Here is a 22,376-nt window from a genome sequence, read left to right on the forward strand (position 1 = left end):
GATATAGCAAACCCACAAGCACACGAAAAGCTCATCAACCACCCACATTTTAATTGTGATTCAACAAGGGTTAATTTGGAGATCAGTTTCTTTTATATATCTCAGAAAAGCACACCACAGCTCTTGAAACTTTGTTGAACAACCATTCAATGTCAGCTTAATCTTCTCCAGTTCGAGAAAATACAGAACATCTTTAATCCAGCAGGTGTAGCAAGGATGTGCTGCTGCCTTCCAATTTTTATTTGTAGTACTTAAAAAAATTGTATTTATGAGTGAAATAAGAATGCAAATGCTCTGTTCAATCCACTGCTGAGTTTTCTATTGTCGTTGTTGCATTGTCTAAGAAAGCATATAACCGACACTGTCTCTAATTAACACTGAGTCAAAAAAGAACGTTGACATTGGTAACAGCTGTGGCTGCAAGCAACCTCCTGATGTTAGTAGTTGTGGAAGTAAGCATCATGAACAGTCAGCATCGAGCAGATTCATGTACCGCTGCGTGCGCTTAAAAATATTGGTTTCACGATTTAGCTGTTGGTGTGAAACTCATGCGCATTCTACTGTACTTGCTGTACTGTTGTCGACAATGAACTCATCAGCGGTTTTAAAGCAGTTTTGTCTTCACCTCAAATCCAAAATTGCTTCTGTTAGTGCTTTGTTGTCCAATATACTCGGGAATAAATGATCATTCAAAAGAGTAAAGATTTAAATTAGAACTGTGTTTTTATTTCTATTTTCTCATGCACTGCAAACAGTTATTTAAGTGGAAAAAAATTATAAACAACATAACGGGTTTTCAAATTTCATATTTTTTTATAGAAAAACGAGCAATTTAGGCACACCTTCCTTTAAGTTAGGCCTATCAAAAACCTAACACAATTATTTGGAAGTAGTTAGTGTGTCACTGTGGCGTTGTGGTTTTGAAATTATATACAAACAAACCTAAGAAAAAAGTCAAATTGAACACTGCCTCAATAGCAAAAATGTGATAAAATGCTTACTTATAATTACTTTTTCCTGGTTAAATATAAGCCAAGTGTTGAACTTTTGCTGGCACATTGTGTCCGTGTGTATATACCACCACATACCTGTGTGTTTGTGTCTCTCTTTAGCCGAAGTAGGAGTGTTCTAATTGCATAGCACTGTGCGGGACAGGTGGGGGAAGTGTCCGTGACAGTCTATTAAGGCAGGATATCCCTGTTGCCATTAGCAGCAGATTGCCCAGCGATTCTATGGTTTCACTTTCATCCGCCAGTAGCCTACTGATATCACTCCTAGAATTCACAATAACCGGGTCCCCTGAAGTTGTTGTGTATGCATTGTCGATTGTTAAAAGTTAGGATTTAAGTCGTACAGTGGTGTGTATAGTTGTAAGTTGCAATTACTTGCACATGTAAAAATGCCAAAAAATTTACTTATATATGCGTTGCATATCCAGCGTGTCAAGTTTATTTTATTTTTATTTCATGTCTGTTTGTGCATAATATTTAGAATACATAAAATGTAATGCCACAGCAACACCATTTTAAAAATGCAACATAAAACATGGTTCCTTAAGTACTACCACATTTTTCCAATAATAATTAAAGTTCCATAAGGAAATTATATTATTAAAATGGAATGTTCTTCTGCCACTGTATCTGTGTGTGTTTAGATGGTGGCACTAACAGTTCAAGGAGTCCCAGAGGGGGTGCAGTCTCCAGCAGTAAAAGCCTTGAGCCCCTCTTCTCTTCTTGTGAGCTGGATCCAACCTGCACATCCCAACGGAAGAGCACTTTGGTATCACCTGAACCAGACTGGTGTCGGCACCATATTTACACACACTGATGCACCCGGGAATCATACCGTGGCTGGTAAGGCATATTTTGTGCCATTTTCTTCCCAATGACCGTCCTTTTTTATTATACCGCTCTCCAAATTAGTTTTTTTTTTATCGGCTTCTCTTCCCCTTGTTTTTGTTCTCGTACCTCCGGTGTTTAATCCCTTATACTATTCCATCTTCCCTCCTTCACTTTGTCATTTTTAAACCGTCTTCTTGTCTGTTAACTCCTCCTCTATCCTCCCTCTCTCTGTTACTTTGTAATGCATTTATGTATTTATGTGTGCTGCTTTGTGGAAGGCGTCTAATGACTAAATATACATCACATTTCCACTGCATACTCTCTTTCCCATTTCCTTACCCACACAAACACTAACACATGCAGAAATTTGCAAATGTGGTACAACCCAAAACAATACAAAATACTCCAAAACCCTTTTTCAAGTGCCGCCATGTAGGTTGTACTGCTGCGTTCCTCAATAAGGCCAAATACAGATTTCCAAAGCCTTTCATTTGGCTTGCCAAATATCACCCATATAAGGAAGTAGTGCAATCTTACAGAAAACTCCTCATCAAAGGGGCGTAGTGATGTAAACTATGCCTTACGTAACAAACATTAGCTTTGTGTGCCCCGAGAGGGACAAGCGGTAGAAAATGGATGGATTGATGTTGTTAGCGAATTAGCCAATGATAGTGTAGCTACTAACGTTGGCTAATATTTAGGAGTTTAACGATTCGTTTTAATGATTTGATTTAGAATTTGCGGTTGCCGTTACGATTAAGAGACCGTTTTTGTTTTTTTTAAACGATACGGTCCGACACGATTAAGTGAGGTGAAATCGATTCAGTAACTTTTTACCAAAAAAAATTCACCCAGTGTGACTGTGAAATAAATACTGGATACTGGACACTGCAGGCGAAGTTTCCTATATATGCCTGCTATTTCTTGTAAGGGAATTAGATATCAATGAATTATGGATTTAAAAAAAAGCAAACAATTAATGGCCAATTATGCATTCACATCTTATTTGAATAAAGTGCAATCAATACATTAGGTTGAATTAATGCTCCCATTTTCAACATTCAAGATATTTCCAATAAAAGTACATTTACCAACATCATCAGGTAGCATTAGCAGTAGATTTACCTGAGAAATTAAGTGCAACCAAATATTTTCAGATTAAATGAGCAGTGGTTTGACTAGCTCTTACTGTTATTTTAATAAACACGGAACAACAAAACAAAAGTAACTGCAGACAAGTTTGGAAAACCAAATGGCAGAGGATGTAATGAACGAAGTTGGGAAAGTAAGTGAGTTGTGACCACTTTTTCAGTCATAAATAACATATTTTTTACTTTTTCAACAATACTAATATAATGTGAGCGTTTGTTACACTTCTGTTTTGTCTGTTGCATCATTTGTGGTTTAAAGTTAAGTTGTGGCTTTATATTATTGTTTTGTCATTTTTATTTGTTCTGGCTTTTACCATGGTGATGTAGCAGAAAGTGTTTGTGTTGTAATTAATGATATTGTCTTGTAGCATTTGCATTTGTTGTGACCTTTCTCGACCATTGCAGCTATCTGTTATATTTGTTTTGATGATGCCACAAATGGGCATGCAGACTTAACATTTTAAGTTCCTATCATTAAAAGTGTTAAACTTTGTATAATGTCTGTCGTTCTTAAATCCAATGTTTAATTATTTTCTAGTATCGATAAAATCGATACCTTGCCTTTGAAATCAATATTGGAGCGATATCTGTTAAGATAGAGTTCAAGGGTGGACCCCGGGATGCAGAGAATGGAGGCAAGGTACGCGATAACAAATGAAAATATTTAATAAGTCCAAAATGGTAACTAAGAGTGATGGGGCAAAAGTGCACACCATGGGAAATATAACAAAAGTAGTCTCTTTCAGAGGTTGGCGGAGCAAGGGTCAGGACGCACACAGCGTGGCAAAAACTAGTCCTCTCAAAACAAGGTGGCTAGGAAAACAAAAACACAACGAGGTCAATATTACAGAAATATGCGAAGGCAACATACCAGGGAAGCAGAATCAAGGTAGCACATGTCAGAGCGGAGTTCAGGAACAATAACGGGCAGGGACCAGCCGGTGGAGACGCGCTTAAATGCTACCAGGAAGTGATTAGCAGCAAGTGTGCCTCGTTGGGGACAAAAGACTGAGGAAGAAACTGAAAAACCAATAGAGAAGGCAGGGAGAAGACAACAAACATAACAGATATCCATCCATTAAAACTATTTTCTCCAAAGAGATCGTAACGATAGCTGAGACAGAAACCAAAAACGTTTTAAAGCAAGGGTGTCCAAAGTGTGGCATACAGCCCACAGCTGTTTTTTTCGTGGTCCTTGGCATATTGTAAAAATGTATTTGATTCCATACTAATTACGTATATTTTTGGATATTGCACTAATTTTTGCTTTTTCACCAATAACACAAATCTAAGATTTTACTGTTTTGTTCTGATAGCTTATCATATATTGACATACATTAGATTGGTTTTAGCGTCTTTAATCAGCAAACTTTGTCAATATTGCCCCCGCATCTTTCCATTTTGTGTACAGCCCACAGAAGAAAAATATTGGCTTGAAGGACTGTCAACACAAGATAGCCGAGTAAACTGTTACAACTCTGTCATCACACTTAGGGATCATACTAATCTACAGCATTTTTGCTTTGGCCAATTTATGTGTGATGCCACTTTTTTTATTTAACACACTTTAGCTGCAGCTTTATAAACTTAATGGCTTATTTTAAGTCATTCTGTTTTGGGCTATTCTACCAAATCGGTGCCATCTGATTGTTGTAACTCTCAAAAAACATTTACATGTACAGTATATCCTTTTCCAATTGTAAATGTGATAATACACATAATGAACTATCGGTAAATCATATTACATTTTTATATACGTTCCTAAGCCGAAGAAGACTCATTTGAGTAAGAGGTCTAAGAGTAACAGGAGTGAGTATTACAGTGAGCATACACTTAGCAATCTACTCTACATGGCATGTATTTTGACAAGCACATTACAGTCATTCAACAAAAAAAACGTATTTAAAAAACAAACAACTTTAAAAGAATAGTTTTGGTAACAGGACTGTGCTGAGTCCTATACAATCAAAGTACAATCAAATACCATATTTTTCGGAGTATAAGTCGCTCCAGAGTATAAGTCGCACCGGCCGAAAATGCATATTAAAGAAGGAAAAAAACATATATACTGTAAGTCGCACAGGAGTATAAGTCGCATTTTTTGGGGAAATTTATTTGATAAAACCCAACACCAAGAATAGACATTTAAAAGGCAATTTAAAATAAATAAAGAATAGTGAACAACAGGCTGAATAAGTGTACGTTATATGACGCATAAATAACCAACTGAGAACGTGCCTGGTATGTTAACATAACATATTATGGTAAGAGTCATTCAAATAGCTATAACATATAACATGCTATATGTTTACCAAACAATCTGTCACTCCTAATCGCTAAATCCCATGAAATCTTATACGTCTAGTCTCTTACGTGAATGAGCTAAATAATATTATTTGATATTTTAAGTAAGATAAGTCGCACCCCCGCCCAAACTATGAAAAAAACTGCGACTTATAGTCCGAAAAATACGGTATACAGTACATTAATATAAATGAGTGAACCTACTTTTGGTCTGCAGAAAATGTGAATGATGCAACTTCCTGTGGAATATTCAAAAAATTTTCAGTAGGGATAATGTGTTAGGGAAGGTCAATTCAACTGGCGGCTCGGGGGCCAAGTCCGGCCCGGGCATGACACCATTACAGCCCTTTGATTCATTTTCGTAACACATTCCTAAAACACTACAGTTCTCCTATTGTATAGAGGAACTTTGAGCACTGTTAACACATTGGATATCATTGCATCAACATGTTAACTTCCTTAAGGCCAGCGTCCACTATAGCTAACACTAAGAAAAACAAATGTCCACTGCAGATGAGGCTGGTTCTCAAAATAATAATATTGAAGGGAGAAGTCAGGCGCCAACCCCAGAACATAGCCCCCCAGGTTATTAGCTCACTGGAAATGTGTACCCTAGCACAGTTTTAGTGATTTTGTTAGGGTAACAGTAATGAGTGAAAACACAGGTACAGGGACAATAAAGTGAGAATTTTAACTTAATTATTGTTTGGGGGTTTTCACAAAAATAATGGGATAAGGAGTAACACAAATATGTAAAAGATAATTATGTACATTTCTAAAGGATTTAAAAGGTTATATTTTATGGTAAAATCTAATCTTAGGAAGCAAGGACAGACAATGCTATTCTTACATTACAGTGTCCAAGATAGTTTAAATTAATCTTTTGAATTATGTTTACTATTTAGTAGGGCTGTGAATCTTTGGATACCACACGGTTCGATTTGATTATTGTGGGTAACGATTCGATTCAGAATTGATTCTTGTTTCAAAACGATTCTCGATTCAAAATCCAGACTTTTTAATAACATGGGTGCCAGTACTATGGTTAGCTATGATCCTCCATAAAATAGATTAACAGCTGTGATACATTTCTGTATTACTTAAAAGAAAACTGGTTTTGTTTAATAAAATTTGACTTAAACATTTAATAAAGTCAAATACAAATAAGGCAACAAGAACAGTCTCCCACATTTCGGTAAATCTATACAGAAGATATGGGTATCTGTCACGATTCAACAAGCTGGTGGACCCAAAAGCAGACGAGAGGCAGATTCAAAGTCCATCCATGCATCCATTTTCTACCACTTGTCCCTATCTCAGCTGCATTCGGGCGGAAGGCGGGGTACACCCTGGACAAGTCGCCACCTCAAGGTTCAAAGTCCAAAGGGTTTCATTTAGGCAAACGAAGGATGAGGGAAAGGCGTCGTTGGCTGGAGTGGAGGTGTCTGGCAGGCAGGCAGGCTTAGAGGAGGTAGGCACTGGAGGCAGAGGAAAACAATGGTGAGTCAAGGAACAAGATACCAGGAGCAAAAGATCAACAAGATCATCAAAATACTACTAGAACTGTCGAGAATCGTTACCACTTGGAGAACTGTGAAACGATCTGGCAGCGTCGTGTGAGGAGACCAGGGCTTTTGTGGAGTGGAGGTGATTAGCTGATGGCAGGCAGGTGAGTGAGCTGATCAGCGCCAGGTGTGCCAGACTGGGAAGCCAGCAACCCAAACTCCACCCACACATGACCACACCCAGACAGACAAGACAGACACACAAGACACTGCAGGGATTGTAAGAGTATCTACATCAACAATATGACTTGCTTGAGTGGTTGGACAGGACAGATTTAGAAAAAGAAAAAAATTAACATTTTCAGAATCGATTTTTTGATTATTATTATTTTTTTAATCGATTAAGAATCGTTAAAAATAAGAATCGCGATTCATTCGGAAATCTTTTTTTTTTTTACACCCCTACTTAAATAAGCTATCCGATCAATGTGCAGGACATTCTGCTTAATGAAAAACATTCATTTTACAGTCAATTTTATTGTGCATTTATACATTTTATTACCAGGGCATCAAATGGCAGTAATTTGGTGGAATGGCTAATTTATATCTATTGTGTAAAGTGGCTGTATGAACATTAATTACATGACAGGTATGTTGCGGACACAGGCCCACCTTTTTTAATCAGTAAAGTAATTTTATCCAATCAGAGCACTTACTCACTTCATCAAAAGAACCAGACATTAGGTGTCAAGCACAGCCCGGGTCTCCTCGTGTGAGTGTACCCTTCTCTTAATTGTGCAAGTGACTCTTTAAAATGCAAACACAAAGAAATAAAGTCAACTATAAAGTATGGTATCAGTCTTCCATCACAGGCATCAGCTTTGCCAGGAACCAACACACTATTGCCATGGTCCCTGTGGTTAGTGTGTGTGCACCATGCAAACATTGGCAAACATAAATAGTAATGGGCAGTAATACTGTAAAGGCCTAATGTGCCAACATGTGCATGTAGCCCCGGTTATACAGTACATACACACACACACACACACACACACACACACACTCAGCCTGAAATATCCTGAGGGAAACCCTGCACACCCAACACTGTCTCACTCTCTGTTAACTCTGTGTATCTGCTGTCTGACACATTAAAGCAGAGCTCATCAACAATGCTCAGAAATTTACCAGCTTTCCATAAGTACATACGTGTTATTGCAAAAAGGCTTTGAGTGGTGCCAGAGCAAACAAAACAAGACAACAACAAAAAGGAGACATGCTGTATAGGTTTCAATAATGATTGCTGCTGTTTAAAGTGACACTTTTCATCTTAACGCACAGTTCTCACAGGTGTGTCATAACACACACACGCCACATCAACAATATATAATGATAATAATATAATAATAATAATATATATATAATGTATTATACGAATATAATATTTTTAACAATCAGCAATTTTTAAATTGTATTAGTATAAAATCATTGTTTTGATGACCTGTGTGTCAAACTGTGCCACTTAATTTCTCTATACACTCAATAATAACACATTTTGCAAGTAGGGCAAAATCTCATATTCATGATCAAATCCGAGTAATTGCTTAACACGCCCAAGTATGTTTCTGCTTACAGTTGAGCAATGATTTCCTTCAGGAAAAGTAACAAATAGGCTTGTTATTAATAGCATTTTAGCTGTTTGCAATTATGACACTTCATAGAAAGAATTAAGCACTGCTGTTCAAAAGTACCCCATGTGAATCGATATTAAACATTGCCGTCATTAGCTCACGATGAATGATTGCCTGCAATTATATAGATTATGGCATTAATCATGTGTTTAATTGGCCTTTTGTAGGCTCATTATTAATTCACAAAGGCAGGGAATAGAGTATGTTATTTTATTTATTAATGATTTCTATCTTTTTTTACGCTGGCTGCAGTGTGCTTTCTGATTGGTCTGTGCTACAGCAAAGGTGTCAAGTGTGTAGACATGGTGCAATGGCATAAGACAGGAACTTTTCTTTTCATGTAACCATCCCCTCTCATCAGTGTCAGCATTAAAAAAAAAAAACCACTGTAACTTCTGTATGAATTCTACTGTGAGCTACTGAAAGAAAGAAAAATTAGATGCGGCAGATATTTGACAGGTGTCTTTCCCTCTCCCGTGTTCATAGCACAGAAATGTGCTATTATATCTTAGGTTAGTGTATGTGCTCAAACACATTCTACAGAGTTTCTACATCTGCATTAATTCATAAAATTGAAATGTATAATTGAAATGCGTTTTCTCAACAACACCGGTCTTGACATTCTAAAGATCCCTTGTGGAAATAAAGGGTCTGTAATATGGGGTTAGTGTTGCTTGTCACATAATTGCATCTTTATTAATGTGATACAGTAACATGATACCATGCATTTTGCGTATATGCTTCTGTGTTTACACTGATAAAATTACAATATTATTCACATTCACAGTCATTCCAACATTGACAACACTAATAACTGTTTTTACTGATGTTCTTACTAATACAAAATGCATGCTTTAAGGCAATAGGTAAAACATTACTTATTTACTTCCTAATTTGGAATGTCTGTTTTCTTTGTATATTTGTATCTATAGATTAGTGTATGCATGCATTTATAAATCTGATCTCAGTGTTCTATATTCAATAGAATTCACTTTATTTTGAACATGTTCAAACTTCACAAGCACACATTTTACTGAAGCGATCAACCGTTCAACAGGAGTGGGAAGAAGCAGAGCTCGTCTGGTCCCACCCCTGTGCCATAAGCAGCAAACAAAATTTGAGACACATCACAGAGCCTCAGACAGGAAGTCTAACTCTCCAAAATTTAGAAGATATGGTATTAAAGCCCTCTCTTTCCTTCCGTTATTCTTCTTCCTGATCATGATTTTGTGAATCATTTGCAGACATAAATCTAATGTTATTCTTGGTTCTTTACACTTTGCTATATTTTCATTACATTTGTAATTTCTCATGGCTCCCTCTGTTGTTTCATTCACCCTCATGTCGCCTGTCTGTGGCTCCTTATGTTGTATATAAGGTGACAGTTGGCTCCATTATCTTATCATATTCTCTGACGCCAACAAGCAATGGCAAACTGTCAATAAAATTCAATTTCGGATCAGTTATTTTTATTGACTCCCACAACACTCATACTGTAGTCTTATAGCAGCTCTTTAATAAGAAGTCTCTTTTTTGTTCTACATATTAGTCAAAGTTTTTACTGTTCTTACAATAACAGTCACAGCATTGTCACATCACAATGCTCTCCACCCGTTTTTCACTTCTCGGTGATCACTGTTAAAATGATTGAAGCTTCCTCTCTTGTTTCATAATCAGGCATATAAGCACACACCTGCATGTATGAGAGTGCTCTCCCATACATACAGGCACACACACACACACACGCACACACACACGCACACACACACACGCACACACGGGTGGAGACGTGGGGTTCTCACTTCTGCAGCAGAACAACACTGCCCTCTTTAGGATGAGTGATCGTCTGTGTGTGCGTGCGTGTGTGTGTGTGTGTGTGTCGGTGTGTGTGTGCGTGCGTGATTTGAATAAGAAGTACATACGGTAAGTTAATAATGTTAAAGACAGTAGTCAAATAATTATTTTGGATTCTTTAGAAAATGGATGGATGGATGGTTATCATTTGTCATGCACACTTGAAAGTCTCATTTTCATCAGTTTTAAAGCCATTGCCATGTGTATTATTTGCATTATTAGGTTCACTACATGTGATGTTACATGTCTAACAAATATGGTTGCTGCATTTTATTTGGTGTTCCACTAAAAGACATCAGAACATTGGTGACTTTTACTATGCAACAGTTACATTACTGTATATGCATGCTTTGTAAACGGTGCAACGTAGTCTTTACTAATTAACCCTGACTGACAGATTTTCTTTATTAAACACAAATACAGGACAAAAGTGAGAACACACACACACAAACATACACATTGATCAGTGGTAGTGTTAAGTACGGGGGGCCCCACAAGGCATGTTAAGCAGTAGGGAACAATGCGAGGAAACTGGGGGGAAGCTCTCCGCTGAGCATTATCCAAGTGTGTGTGTGTGTGTCGCATGTGGTCCATAACGGCTGACTCGCAGCTGAGATGCACAGTTGGGTGTCTTTCTACATCCCCCCTCAATATCAAAACACGCACAGTGGGGGCGGACATATCAGTTAGGTTATTGGCAAAATGATGTCAATTTATTTAAGTAGTTTGTGCATTATAATGCAATCAAAATGTACATTGGTTTATCAGATTTTAAATTCTTAAGTCCTATACTGCAAAATGGAAATGAAGAAAATAGGACATTTCACTTCCATATAAAACATTGAATTTAATGTATGATCCTTAAAGTGAGGATAAATAATGTATTCATCGTTGAACAAATCTATTAAATCAATATTATTTATAGCATGCTGTAAAATTGCACAGAATATATGTATAACATATTCACTTATACATATTTCTGCAACCCCCATCCTGCGATGCCAAAGTCTATTGTTGTAGTCATTATTTGAGCTAAAGTTGTTTTACTCCCTTCGTTTTGTCATAAATTTGATTTGCAAGCTGTTGTATGTAGTCAGCTGCTAAGTGAATGACCATAAAACATTCAGTCAACTCCCACGACACCTTGAAATATTTGCATTGGGCTCTTTAGATCAGCCACCTTCCACCTCAAACATGGCACTACTTAAAAACAAACAGATAAAAAATAGCAAATAAATGTTCTATCAATTTGATATTTCCCCACAATAACAAAAATGGCAGCCACCTGAAGATCCACTCAAGGGGTTATGTGATTTCTTTAAGACTGCATAGCGAGGGCCCCTATTAATAAATCATGTCAGGACGCCGTAGCCTAAACGCATACCAAGGTATCATAATTATCATAGATCAAAAGCTGATGACATTACAGCGTCGGACCGCTCCCATCCCGTGTCAGCTCCGCAGCTGCCCGTCTTTACGTTGTTTCATTATTGAGTTATGGCATGCATAATTTAGCACAGACAGATATGGATCCATCCGTTGAGAGTGGCGAGAATGGAAGGAAGGTGGATTGCGGGATCAGGAAGAGAGCAAAGGATGAATGTTGGGAAAGACGTCATTCAATGTCCCTCTTGGACTTTTTACACTTATTTCACCTTTTGTCACTGTTCTATAATCCCTAGCGCAACATATTTCTCTAAAAAAGAAAATTAACAAATAGGACCTATGCATTTAATGTTGCATTAAGTGGATGTTTGTATACATACAAGTGATTCTTTCTCCCTGTGATGTACAGGTTTGCAGCCATTCACAAACTACACGTTTGTGCTGGTGACCTGCACAACTGTGGGATGTGGCACCAGTTCACCTTCTACAGGACTCACCCAGCAAGCTGCTCCCACTGGTACAAACACTCTGTTTTGTCCACTCCAACTGGAGACATAACTCTTAAAAGCCTACACTTAAAATGGTTTCATGAACAGTAAATGGCGTTAATATTTGATTCATTAATTCACTTATTTACATTATGTTTAAGTGTCTAAGAACAATATTTACTGTTTTTAGATGCTCAGTTCCATGCTTTTCTCTGCACTGATTGTTTATATCATACTTTATTTCCCATACACACAAATTCAACATGTACTCTTACAACTCATTATTTACCAGCAGTATTCTATCTCTATATTGTTTTGTGCTACATTCAACCTCTTTAGTCCCTCATCTGGCTCCTCCCCTTCTTTCCCCCTTCTCCACTTATTGTGTCTTCATGTCATTGGCGACGCTGCCAGATAAATCAATCACATCAACTTAAATTAATTAAATTGTGTAATTTACAGTAACGTTTTCTCTATCTAAGGTGTGATGCTTGATTATTACAAAAAAAAAAAAAAACACATAAAAAAATTGGAAGCGTATAATATATCATATTTAAAAAGTGTGGATGTCCTTTTATAGTGGAATTGATTTACTCTCTCTATTCTGTTTGTTTCTATTTTATTTTCTGCAGGACATAATTCTTACCTCTGATAAACAGAATGTCATACATGATTGAAAGCCACATAATATCAAATACTGTACAATTCATTTGAGCCGATTCTAAGATAAAAAAATATATATATGGGGATCTCTTCTTTATATTATTTATTGTGTCAGTTTAAAGGCATTCATACAGTAATGAAGTGTGAAAGGAAATGATCATCTAAACTGACGTGGAATTGTTTATCCTATCGACATGTAGGTGTCTGGCCAAGACCCAGACATGTGATCGTCAACACATCTGTGGTGGAGCTGTTCTGGGATCAGCCAACCAGGCCTAATGGACTGGTCTTCCGGTACAGACTGCGGAGAGACGGTCACACTGTTTTTACCGGAGACCACCGTGACCAGAATTATACTGACACTAGACTCCTGCCAAACCGCAGGTACACATGTGCACTCGACTTCCATGCATGAGCCCGAAAACACCTGCAATAGCACACTGCACTCGTCGCTCTATAATTAAATTAATTCCAGATTTGTGTGTGCTGTACGGGTGGTGACCCTGCGTTTTCCTCTGAGGACTGCACTCTTATACGTCTGTTTGTGCCATTTAATGATCAAATATTTGACGTGCCAATGATGCAAATTCCCACACAGCGAAATCACAAATCTGATCTGACTCTTAGTGGCTGATCAGCAGAGCGTAGATTTGATGTATTTGTTTATTTTCATTCAACCTGTATTAATCTGTGCTTTTTTTCAGAGTGTGATTTGCTGTTTTAATTATTAGGGGAGTGAAAAATGATTCCCATGCTCAACCTCTCAACCTCTTCATCCCAGTCTTTCGATAGATATATACAGTAGATAGATAGATAGATAGATAGATAGATAGAAGTGTACAAAATCAGAGCAGATATCTCTTTAACATAGATAAAGAATATAAGGACTTTCCCTCATTCCTTTCTGTTTGCCAGAATGCATCTCCATCCCGACCCGCTTTGCTTTTCTTCCCCCTTTTAAAATATACACTTCCTCCCATCTCATCCTCACCCTCTCACCTCATTCCCGTTCTCCTTATTTTCCTAATTTAGCCCTGCAACAGAGAATTACACCAGGAGCACCGGCCCCATTATCTATATGCCGTGTGCTTTCACCCTCTATGTGTATGCCTGTGTGCGCGCGTGTACTGAAGACAGCTCAAAGTGGCCATTGATTATTTATGACAATGTTGATTAGCTGTCACTTCACTTCGGCACTTCAGGAAGTGTCTAAGATGACGAGAGAATTAACCTATTCCCTGTGGCTGGCCCCATAGGACACACATGCACAGCCGCAGGGAAAGGGATGCAAATCGACCACGCACACACACATTTTAGTTCGTCATAATTTTTTGGGATATCCCATGGTGGTGTTTAAGTTCAGGGAAAAAGTCTCTCTGTGATCAATTGTTTCAATTCACCCTCCTACTCATTGTTTTTTTTCTCCCCTCCCAAAGTGTATTTTCTATGTTTTTATCTATGCAAGTGGCTCTAATACCTTTTTCCTCGACTGTCTTCTAACCCACTGCTGAGGTACTAATGGCCTCCTGTTTAAAACACTCAGCCTAAGAACAATAACCTAGCACCGCCACCTATTAATGCATGTGTGCCCAAGTTTATAGCAAATTAAAGGCTTTTAATGTTAAATGGCGGGCCACTTACACAGCTAATGTAGGCTTTAGCGTCAGCCAGCCACACGCTCTTAAAAGGAGAATCTATCTTATGATGTCATGGTGGCGAGCGCGTCGGAGGAGGCGGACAGGACAGATGGAAAAGTGTGCTGAGACTGCATGAGGATGATGTATACGTTTAGATGATAATTGTAGTAGAAAGTAAAGCTTTATTGACATTGCTTTTTTTCTAAGAAGATCACTAAAGGCTTCATGATAAAATAACAAATATAAACAGACAATATCACCCTGTTAGAGTGTGAAATTAAGATTGATTTGTAATTATTGTGAGGTATAGATAACAAGCAGAGATTTAAAGATTGGTGGACCGTATGAATGCAATGAACAACATAGAAGTCCAGGAGTGAGGTTATCTATGCCTTAAGGGGAATGTGCAGAATATTTTAATTGAGTTTTACCTCCAGTGGAGTAAAGTTAAAATATGTAATGTTGGTGCCTAATTTTGGACCACTTTACTTTGATAACAATTTAATGCAGATTGACTATGGGCAGGGGAAGGGACAGAGGAGAGTACTGACACTTATTTTATGCCTCATGCCATTTCTAATGCTAATTTTCAAAAGAAGCCAAGTCGCCTTACTGCTGCAGTCCCGAAATGGTGGGGAATGTTGTGTGTTATGTATTATATATTATTATTTTATTGTTGACTTAGCCATGATGAGTTCCATTTCCACTGCTGTGATCACCATCTGTAGAATATTGTTATCATATTATTTGGTGGCATCACAAAACAAAGCCAAAAAAAAGCAAAATACACTTTTCAAGTTCATCCTTTTTAGATATCACTATGTTGAATATGAGGATTTGACCTCCAAGTGTTTATACATACTTGTTGGAGGTCCACTGTGTTTCTGAAATGATCTTATTTGTCAAATAAGAAAACCTGAGTATGATCAATATCTCAGATGACTGAACATAAAAAAACGTTTACAATAAGCGACTGAAGTAAGCCACATTAGAATAAAATATTTTTATATCACATGATGATGACATTTGTACAACAAAACAGTTAATATGATAATGTGATGTTTTCTTTTGTGCACAGAAGTGTTTATGTGTAAACTAAGATGTTTTTATAGATGTCCATTCGTATCACCTCTTTAGGTATGTTTATGAACTGGAGGCCAGCACAGGTGGTGGTGATGGTGTGAGTGACAAATACCTTATAAAAACACCAGCCTGGTGCCCCGCTGGGATCCCGGCTCCACACAATGTGACAGTCACAGGCCCCCACTCCATCTTCTTGGCCTGGACCCCTCCTGGTGAGTAGCAGTGCAAACAGATGGATGGTCATTTTCACAGCGTCTTTATCAAAATGACACGCATATTAGTCACCATTGTCATGGTGTCTAATGATATAATTAACCATGACATTAATATTTGTCTTTTAAAGACAGCTTTAGTCTAATGACTCTAAAAGATTAACTCTTATATAAGATATTTATAACCCTTTCTTGCTGCATTAAACCGAGCACTCAAACTTCTCCCTTTGAATCACTTCTAACTGGGGTCAAACCAAAACAAAATCGCAAAGTAGTTTACCAGTCACCTTCTGGCCTTTTTGGACCCATGCACGCACGCACGCACGCACCCACACCCCCACACCCCCACAGTAGCAAACACTCAGGACTGAGTTTCATGCTTATGGGCTAGTGATTGTCTGCCCTAACCCATCTATCGCCAGCTATTATGCTCTCATTAGCATGATTTCCTATCTCGGAAACCGCTTATAGGGCCAACCAGCGAAGACACTTCGCTTTGTTGCGCGTGTGTGTTTGTGTTGTGTTTTGCTTGGGTCTATTTTCCTGTGTAGATGTGTGTGTGTGGGCACGGCGCTGTGGAGATATTTCCATAGGCAGGTCTATTCTATTGTCATTATGGGTTGATTTTAAAGGTGAGGAAATATCGTCTGGGTTCTCACGCTTGGTTAGCTCCCTGAGCTCAGAGCTTGGAGTGTCTCTGACTGGGTGTGTGTGTGTGTGTGTGTGTGTGTGTGTGTGTGTGTGTGTGTGTGTGTGTGTGTGTGTGTGTGTGTGTGCCTCTCACTGACAATGTGCCTGTCTGTGTGTATGTACATACACAGGTGTTTGCATCTTCGTATGCATACATTGACAGCCAAAGCACCACCACATGGCTGTTAAAATGACATTTACAGTAACTTTACAGTATATCTCTGCACTGTAGTAGTGTTGTTTGTGTAGAAATGTAAGAAAGAGCTGCATGGCTATGTTTTGGGATGAAAAGTGCTTAACACAACTTGAAAATCACAGTGCCGGTCAAACGTATGTAAGGGAGGGGAGATGTGACGTACTTATAAATATCCTTCAGTGTGTGTGAAAATGTGCCCATATTAAAAGTCCACTTTGCCATAGTCAGAAGTGAGTGTGCTGTGTACATTTTTGTGTGAGTGTGTGTGCATATGTAAGTTGGGGCGGGGGGGTGAATAATTGAAGTCTTTCATTTGTCCAGTAATCAGTTCATTCTCAAAGATATCCAGAGTTCATGAATGTTGAATAACCCATCACAATACAGTTGGCCTGAATTATGGAAAAACCTCCACGGAGAATATTAACAGTCTAGGTGTGTGTGGGAGTTCAGTGTGTTTCTGTATACATTTCTGTGTTTTTGCCTTGTTGTGGGTCCACAGTTAAGACCCATTTTGAGGTCAGAAATATAACCACACTTTTGTATGGTGAAGTTGAAAAAGATCTTCCTGGAAAATAATGTGGACTAGTACATCTATCTTACTTTGTAAATATTGAATTAAATGGAGTGCTCTAGCTCTCGTATTGCAGAATAGCATCTTAAAACGTTCTAATATCTCAGCTATCTCATGCTAACTCATCACACTGTCCAAATGCTTCTGGAACCCCCAAAATCTAGTCCAGTCTAATCCTTCTCCATCTTGCCTTTTCCACAGACCAGTTCAGCATCAGCCAGCCTATGCATTACAACATCCTGTTGAATCCAGGAAGTAACAGTGCCACAATGCATCCTACGGGCCAACACCTGAACCTTACTGTAAAGGGTCTACAGCCTTTCACCACCTACCTTGTCCGAGTGCAGGCATGTCAGAGTGGTTAGTGTCAGATGCTAAGTGCATTATTGTGTCATCTATAAGACTTATGTGACATAAATATACATTTTGGTCCGTTCATCAGGTACCTCACAAAATAAAATACCTAATACCTAAGATCCAAATAACAAGTGCTAAACTAAAAATGTGCACATTATTAGTGGGCATGTTGCGGTTGATCTTCTAAGACTGTGTGCAGAGTTGATAACAAGTACAAAAATGGTGTACACCTCTCTTTTTAAAGGTGTTTGCTTGTACTACCGACTGTGTCCATGGAAGCACTCATTTCCGTCCACATTCATGACATCATATGCTGTAACAGTCCAACCTGTGCTGTCGCTATGTGAATTATGCAGCAGACAATTATAATATGAACCACCTTTTCTGGGCGATATAGAAGTGCAATCTAGACAAAACAACCTATTTTTAGCATGCCGAAGGTGCACTCTGGGTGGTGGCGGTTAAATGCATATTGCAGGATTTGCTTCTGCTCGAGTGCAGCTGGCATAGGCGTCACAGTCTTTACGTTCTTTGAAAAGTAAAAATTAATTGAAGTACCGTTAATATTACTACATAAAAACAATAAAGCACTCATTCTTCATGTTTGTAATGAACGATAACATGAACAACAAAATTGGTGTTTGGATGCAACTCACATTCTCAATTGTCATACAGGTGTAAAAAGACATTAACCATTGTTGGTACTAAACAATAAAACACTCTAACTTAACTTTGTTGACAAGTGGTGATGCATATCGTGACAATGGAGTTTACCTGTTTTGAGTCCACCCTTGTTGAAGTTATTCCTTTTTTTGCAATCAGGGTCACGAAAAACCAAAACATAAGTGTAGAGTGTAAATCAATCACCAAAGAAGAAAACATATTTACAGTACGTGATGCTTGCAGAGATCGCACAATATTTTCAGAGGTCTTATACAGTACAATGTACAAAAGCTACAATAATAAGACTGTTTTTCATCTTTTTGTCTATGACCATTAAAAAAAAAAGTTTTCTCCTATGTAGGGCGGTGTGGTGTAGGAGAGGGTGTTCATGTCCATACTTTAGAAACTGCACCGGACGGTCAAACACCACCCTCAGTAACAGCAGCTGGTTCCGAAGTCTTAGAGATCCGTTGGTCTCCCCCCCAAAATGCCAATGGACTTGTCACCTCCTACCATATATACAGGTAACATACACAAATGCAATCAATACAAGTATCTTGCTATTGCTGCTACAGGTTGTCACTCTCGTCAAGTGTTCAGTGTTACCATTATGGAAGTGTTTCACCTCCTACACAAATAGATGTATATTTTGCAGATTGGGCTTAAAGTTTTAGTTAATGTGTCTTCTAGCATAGCAGCCTCTTATGTGTGTGCATGCGCTACTATTGTGTGTTTTAAGTCACGCTGAAGGTCGCGCTATGCTTGTTGACCAAAGTGTGTGTGATCTGTATGCAGGGTCAGACGGGACTAAGCCCTTTAAGTCCTCAGGAAACACACATTAGCATAGAAGCATACGTACACACTGTGACACACCTGGCATGACGAGACTCAGGCAGACAGGGACTGAAGTAGCAATATCTCTCTCTCTCTTCTTCTCTCTTTCTCTGTCTCTATGTCACACACTCAAACACACACGCACACACACACACTCACACACACGTACCTCCATTTAAGTTTACCAACACAGTTTGGACTTTACTGCGTGTTCTATAAAGATTGTTTAATTTCTTTAATACGTTGGCCGACAGGGGCAAATGCATGGCAACATCTAAATGCTATAGGCAGAAACACCACAAAACACATGAAACAGAAAAATCTGCAAGTTAAGAATGCTGTAATCATATAAACGCTGCAGGATCGAAAACAAATGCCATAAAAATACTGCAAATGCAAAAAAACAACAACAAAAAAAACACCCAAAACATATGCATGAAAAGAAACGCTGCAAGTTCATGGAACAAAATTGAAGTTGGACAGGCTCCCAGGAAGTTGAAATGTGTGTGTGTGTGTGTGTGTGTGTGTGTGTGTGTGTGTGTGTGTGTGTGTGTGTGTGTGTGTGTGTGTGTGTGTGTGTGTGTGTGTGTGTGTGTGTGTGTGTGTGTGTGTGTGTGTGTGTGTCTATAAGGCTGCAGTGCGGTAATAAATGTCCCCACACGATGTACATTTGACAGTGATTCATAGCAGGGAAGCTAACATCAGCCTACGGTGACAGCCAAAATATCTACTAACGTTACTTACCGCGATGTGCTTCCTCAAATTTGACGTTGAGTTCATGTAAGCTTAAGCTTGTTAATCACGTGACCGCCTGGCTCTGTTTGATTGGTGAAACGGAGTCAAACGTCACCAGTGACTGCATTTGATTGGTGAAACGGAGTGAAACGTCACCAGTGATTGTATTTGATTGGTGAAACGCAGGCATGCGATAGATCCTACTTTGAAGGACTGTCTGACAAACCAAAACAAACAAAGCGTGCACTAACAGATCGATAAAAATCAGTAGCGAGTAGCGAGCTGAATGTAGATAAATGGAGCGGAGTAAAAGTAGCGTTTCTTCTCTATAAATATACTCAAGCAAAAGTAAAAGTATGTTGCATTATAACTAGTCTTAGAAGTACAATTTATCCCAAAAGTTAGTCAAGTAGATGTAACGGAGTAAATGTAGCGCGTTACTACCCACGTCTGATAAAAGTCCCCTTACAGTGGAGCCAAAGGAAGGTCCTCCATTCCGCCCATAAAATCCAACAAAAAAAACCATCCAAAAAGTGCCATTTACATTTCGTGATTTGAATATTAACCAAGTATTAGTGATATTGTCATTTTCAGCGCTAACGCAGACAAAGTGTTTGTAGCGGCGCCGTTATCACAAGCGTGTGTGCCAATGTTGTCATGATTGACTGATCAGCTGCTTCCTCGTTTTCCTTGCTTGTCAAACTTTATTGTAGATCATAAATCATGTCTCTCAACTGGATAGTAGAAGGACGAGGACGTATTCCGACAAGTTGGTAAACTTTGACAGCCAATTTAGACCGGGAAATGGTGAGAACGACACAAAAAGACACTTGGTTTCACCCCCTGTTCTTCGCAAGGATTACGAGTCATTCTTCATCTAAATGGGAATATATGAACATCCTAGCAGTCAGCATCCTAATGACAGCAGACATTGCACACTAAGTGATGTTTCATAATGTTTGTTGACTTTCATGAAGTCTGCTGTGAGTAGAAGAAGAAAAAAGCGAATGTCGTGATGCGTTTTTAAAATTAATGCGCCGTGTATGCTTAAAATGATCAAAATACATAAAAATGAAATGCTATTATAAATGTGCCTGTTACTACATCACATATGCTCACATCATGTACGTTTGTATATAAAGCCTTAACTAAAGTCTTTGGATGTTTTTTAAGGGCTTTATAGGCAGAATAGAGAGGCTTTCTATATGCTCAATTGTACGTAAGCAGACTTTTGGTTGTATTTATTTAATATTTAGAATTATTAAAAAAAATATGTCTGTCGTCTCTTTCATAATAATTGTGAACGACAGGCAAAATTCCCAAAAAAGTGCAGTTCCCCTTTAACTGCATAAATTTTTTTGACGCATCAGTTGCTAATCAGGAAGATCGTCATTATATTATTTTATTAAAATAATTCGGTCAACATATAAAGTGTGCCAGTCTGAGGCGGAAAATCCATGGTTGAAAAAGTGTCCCACTACGGCTGTGGTGTTTCTGTAAAAGAGTGTTTGTGTCCATTTTGTGTTGACCTGTTTAAAAAAACCATAATGTTTACTTAACAAATAAATGATCAACTAAAATTTGCATAAAGCAAACACATTGTCCAGTCCGAAGTTGATAGCATTAAAAACGTATTCAAGAAAAAAATAGAAAAATCATCTGATTAAAGTTAATTAAATAGTTTAATCATTTGACAGCCCTAATAAGAATTTTGCCCTTTGTCTTTAAAGAGAGGTAACTCTCAGGTCTCGTGCCCATGGTTGCTCCTGGTACCCTAGCTAACTCCTGTTTTTAATCAATCCATCACAATTTATTTGTATAACCCCTAATCACAAGTGCCTCAAATTACTTCACAAACCACAACGACATTCTCTGATCTGAACCCACATCCGAGCAAGGAAAAATTCCAAAAGCTCAAAATGGAAATTGAAAAACCTTCTGAAGAGGCGGCAGATGTGGGCACCACTCCTAAGTGACTGGCTGCAATGGATGCCGAGTGAGTACAGTTTTTAATTGTTACATTAAAACAAAATGTAAGAGTCCATTGGGAAGACAGCAGAGGGTTGTTGGGGATAGAAGAGTGGTCCACCCTGGGCCACGACCTGTAACAGTTAGTGCCTCTTCCAGACTGGTACCTCTCCAGATATTATTCCGTGGCTACGTGGTAACCTCTCAATGCTGGAGAGGGGGAGCAGAGCAGAAGAGAAAAGCGGCAGGGCAACTGGTCTTAACAAGGGTCTATTTAACAGCTAGAGTATATAAATGAGTTTAAAGGTGGGACTTTAATGCTTCTATTTAGGTATCATCTCTAACTTTTGCTGGTAGGGCATTCCAGAGTACTGGATTCCAAATAGAGTTCTGTGAAGTTGCAGCATTTATCTTCATACATGTTTGTGTTCGTTTTTGGCATTTGCAGCATTTTTCATTTGCTTTGGCTTTTAATTTTGTGCTATTTTTGGGATTGCAGCCTGTTAATGTGCAGCAAACTCCAGATGCATTTGTTTTATGGTGTTTGCGG

At 38.4% G+C, this 22,376-nt stretch overlaps 1 protein-coding gene across 1 annotated transcript in view; it reads left to right on the top strand.

The window, feature by feature from the left end:
* The window catches only part of ush2a (Usher syndrome 2A (autosomal recessive, mild)), a 363,320-nt gene that overhangs the window by 280,816 nt on the left and 60,128 nt on the right, over positions 1 to 22,376 (top strand). Inside the window, exons 67-72 of the mRNA XM_061964341.2 lie at positions 1,655 to 1,853; positions 12,139 to 12,246; positions 13,081 to 13,264; positions 15,655 to 15,812; positions 17,471 to 17,629; positions 18,651 to 18,813. Of these exons, the coding sequence (XP_061820325.2) occupies positions 1,655 to 1,853; positions 12,139 to 12,246; positions 13,081 to 13,264; positions 15,655 to 15,812; positions 17,471 to 17,629; positions 18,651 to 18,813 (971 nt within the window). The remainder of the gene's footprint in view (positions 1 to 1,654; positions 1,854 to 12,138; positions 12,247 to 13,080; positions 13,265 to 15,654; positions 15,813 to 17,470; positions 17,630 to 18,650; positions 18,814 to 22,376) is intronic.

The sequence above is a fragment of the Nerophis lumbriciformis genome, linkage group LG06, assembly GCF_033978685.3.
Source record: "Nerophis lumbriciformis linkage group LG06, RoL_Nlum_v2.1, whole genome shotgun sequence".
Taxonomy (NCBI): domain Eukaryota; kingdom Metazoa; phylum Chordata; class Actinopteri; order Syngnathiformes; family Syngnathidae; genus Nerophis; species Nerophis lumbriciformis.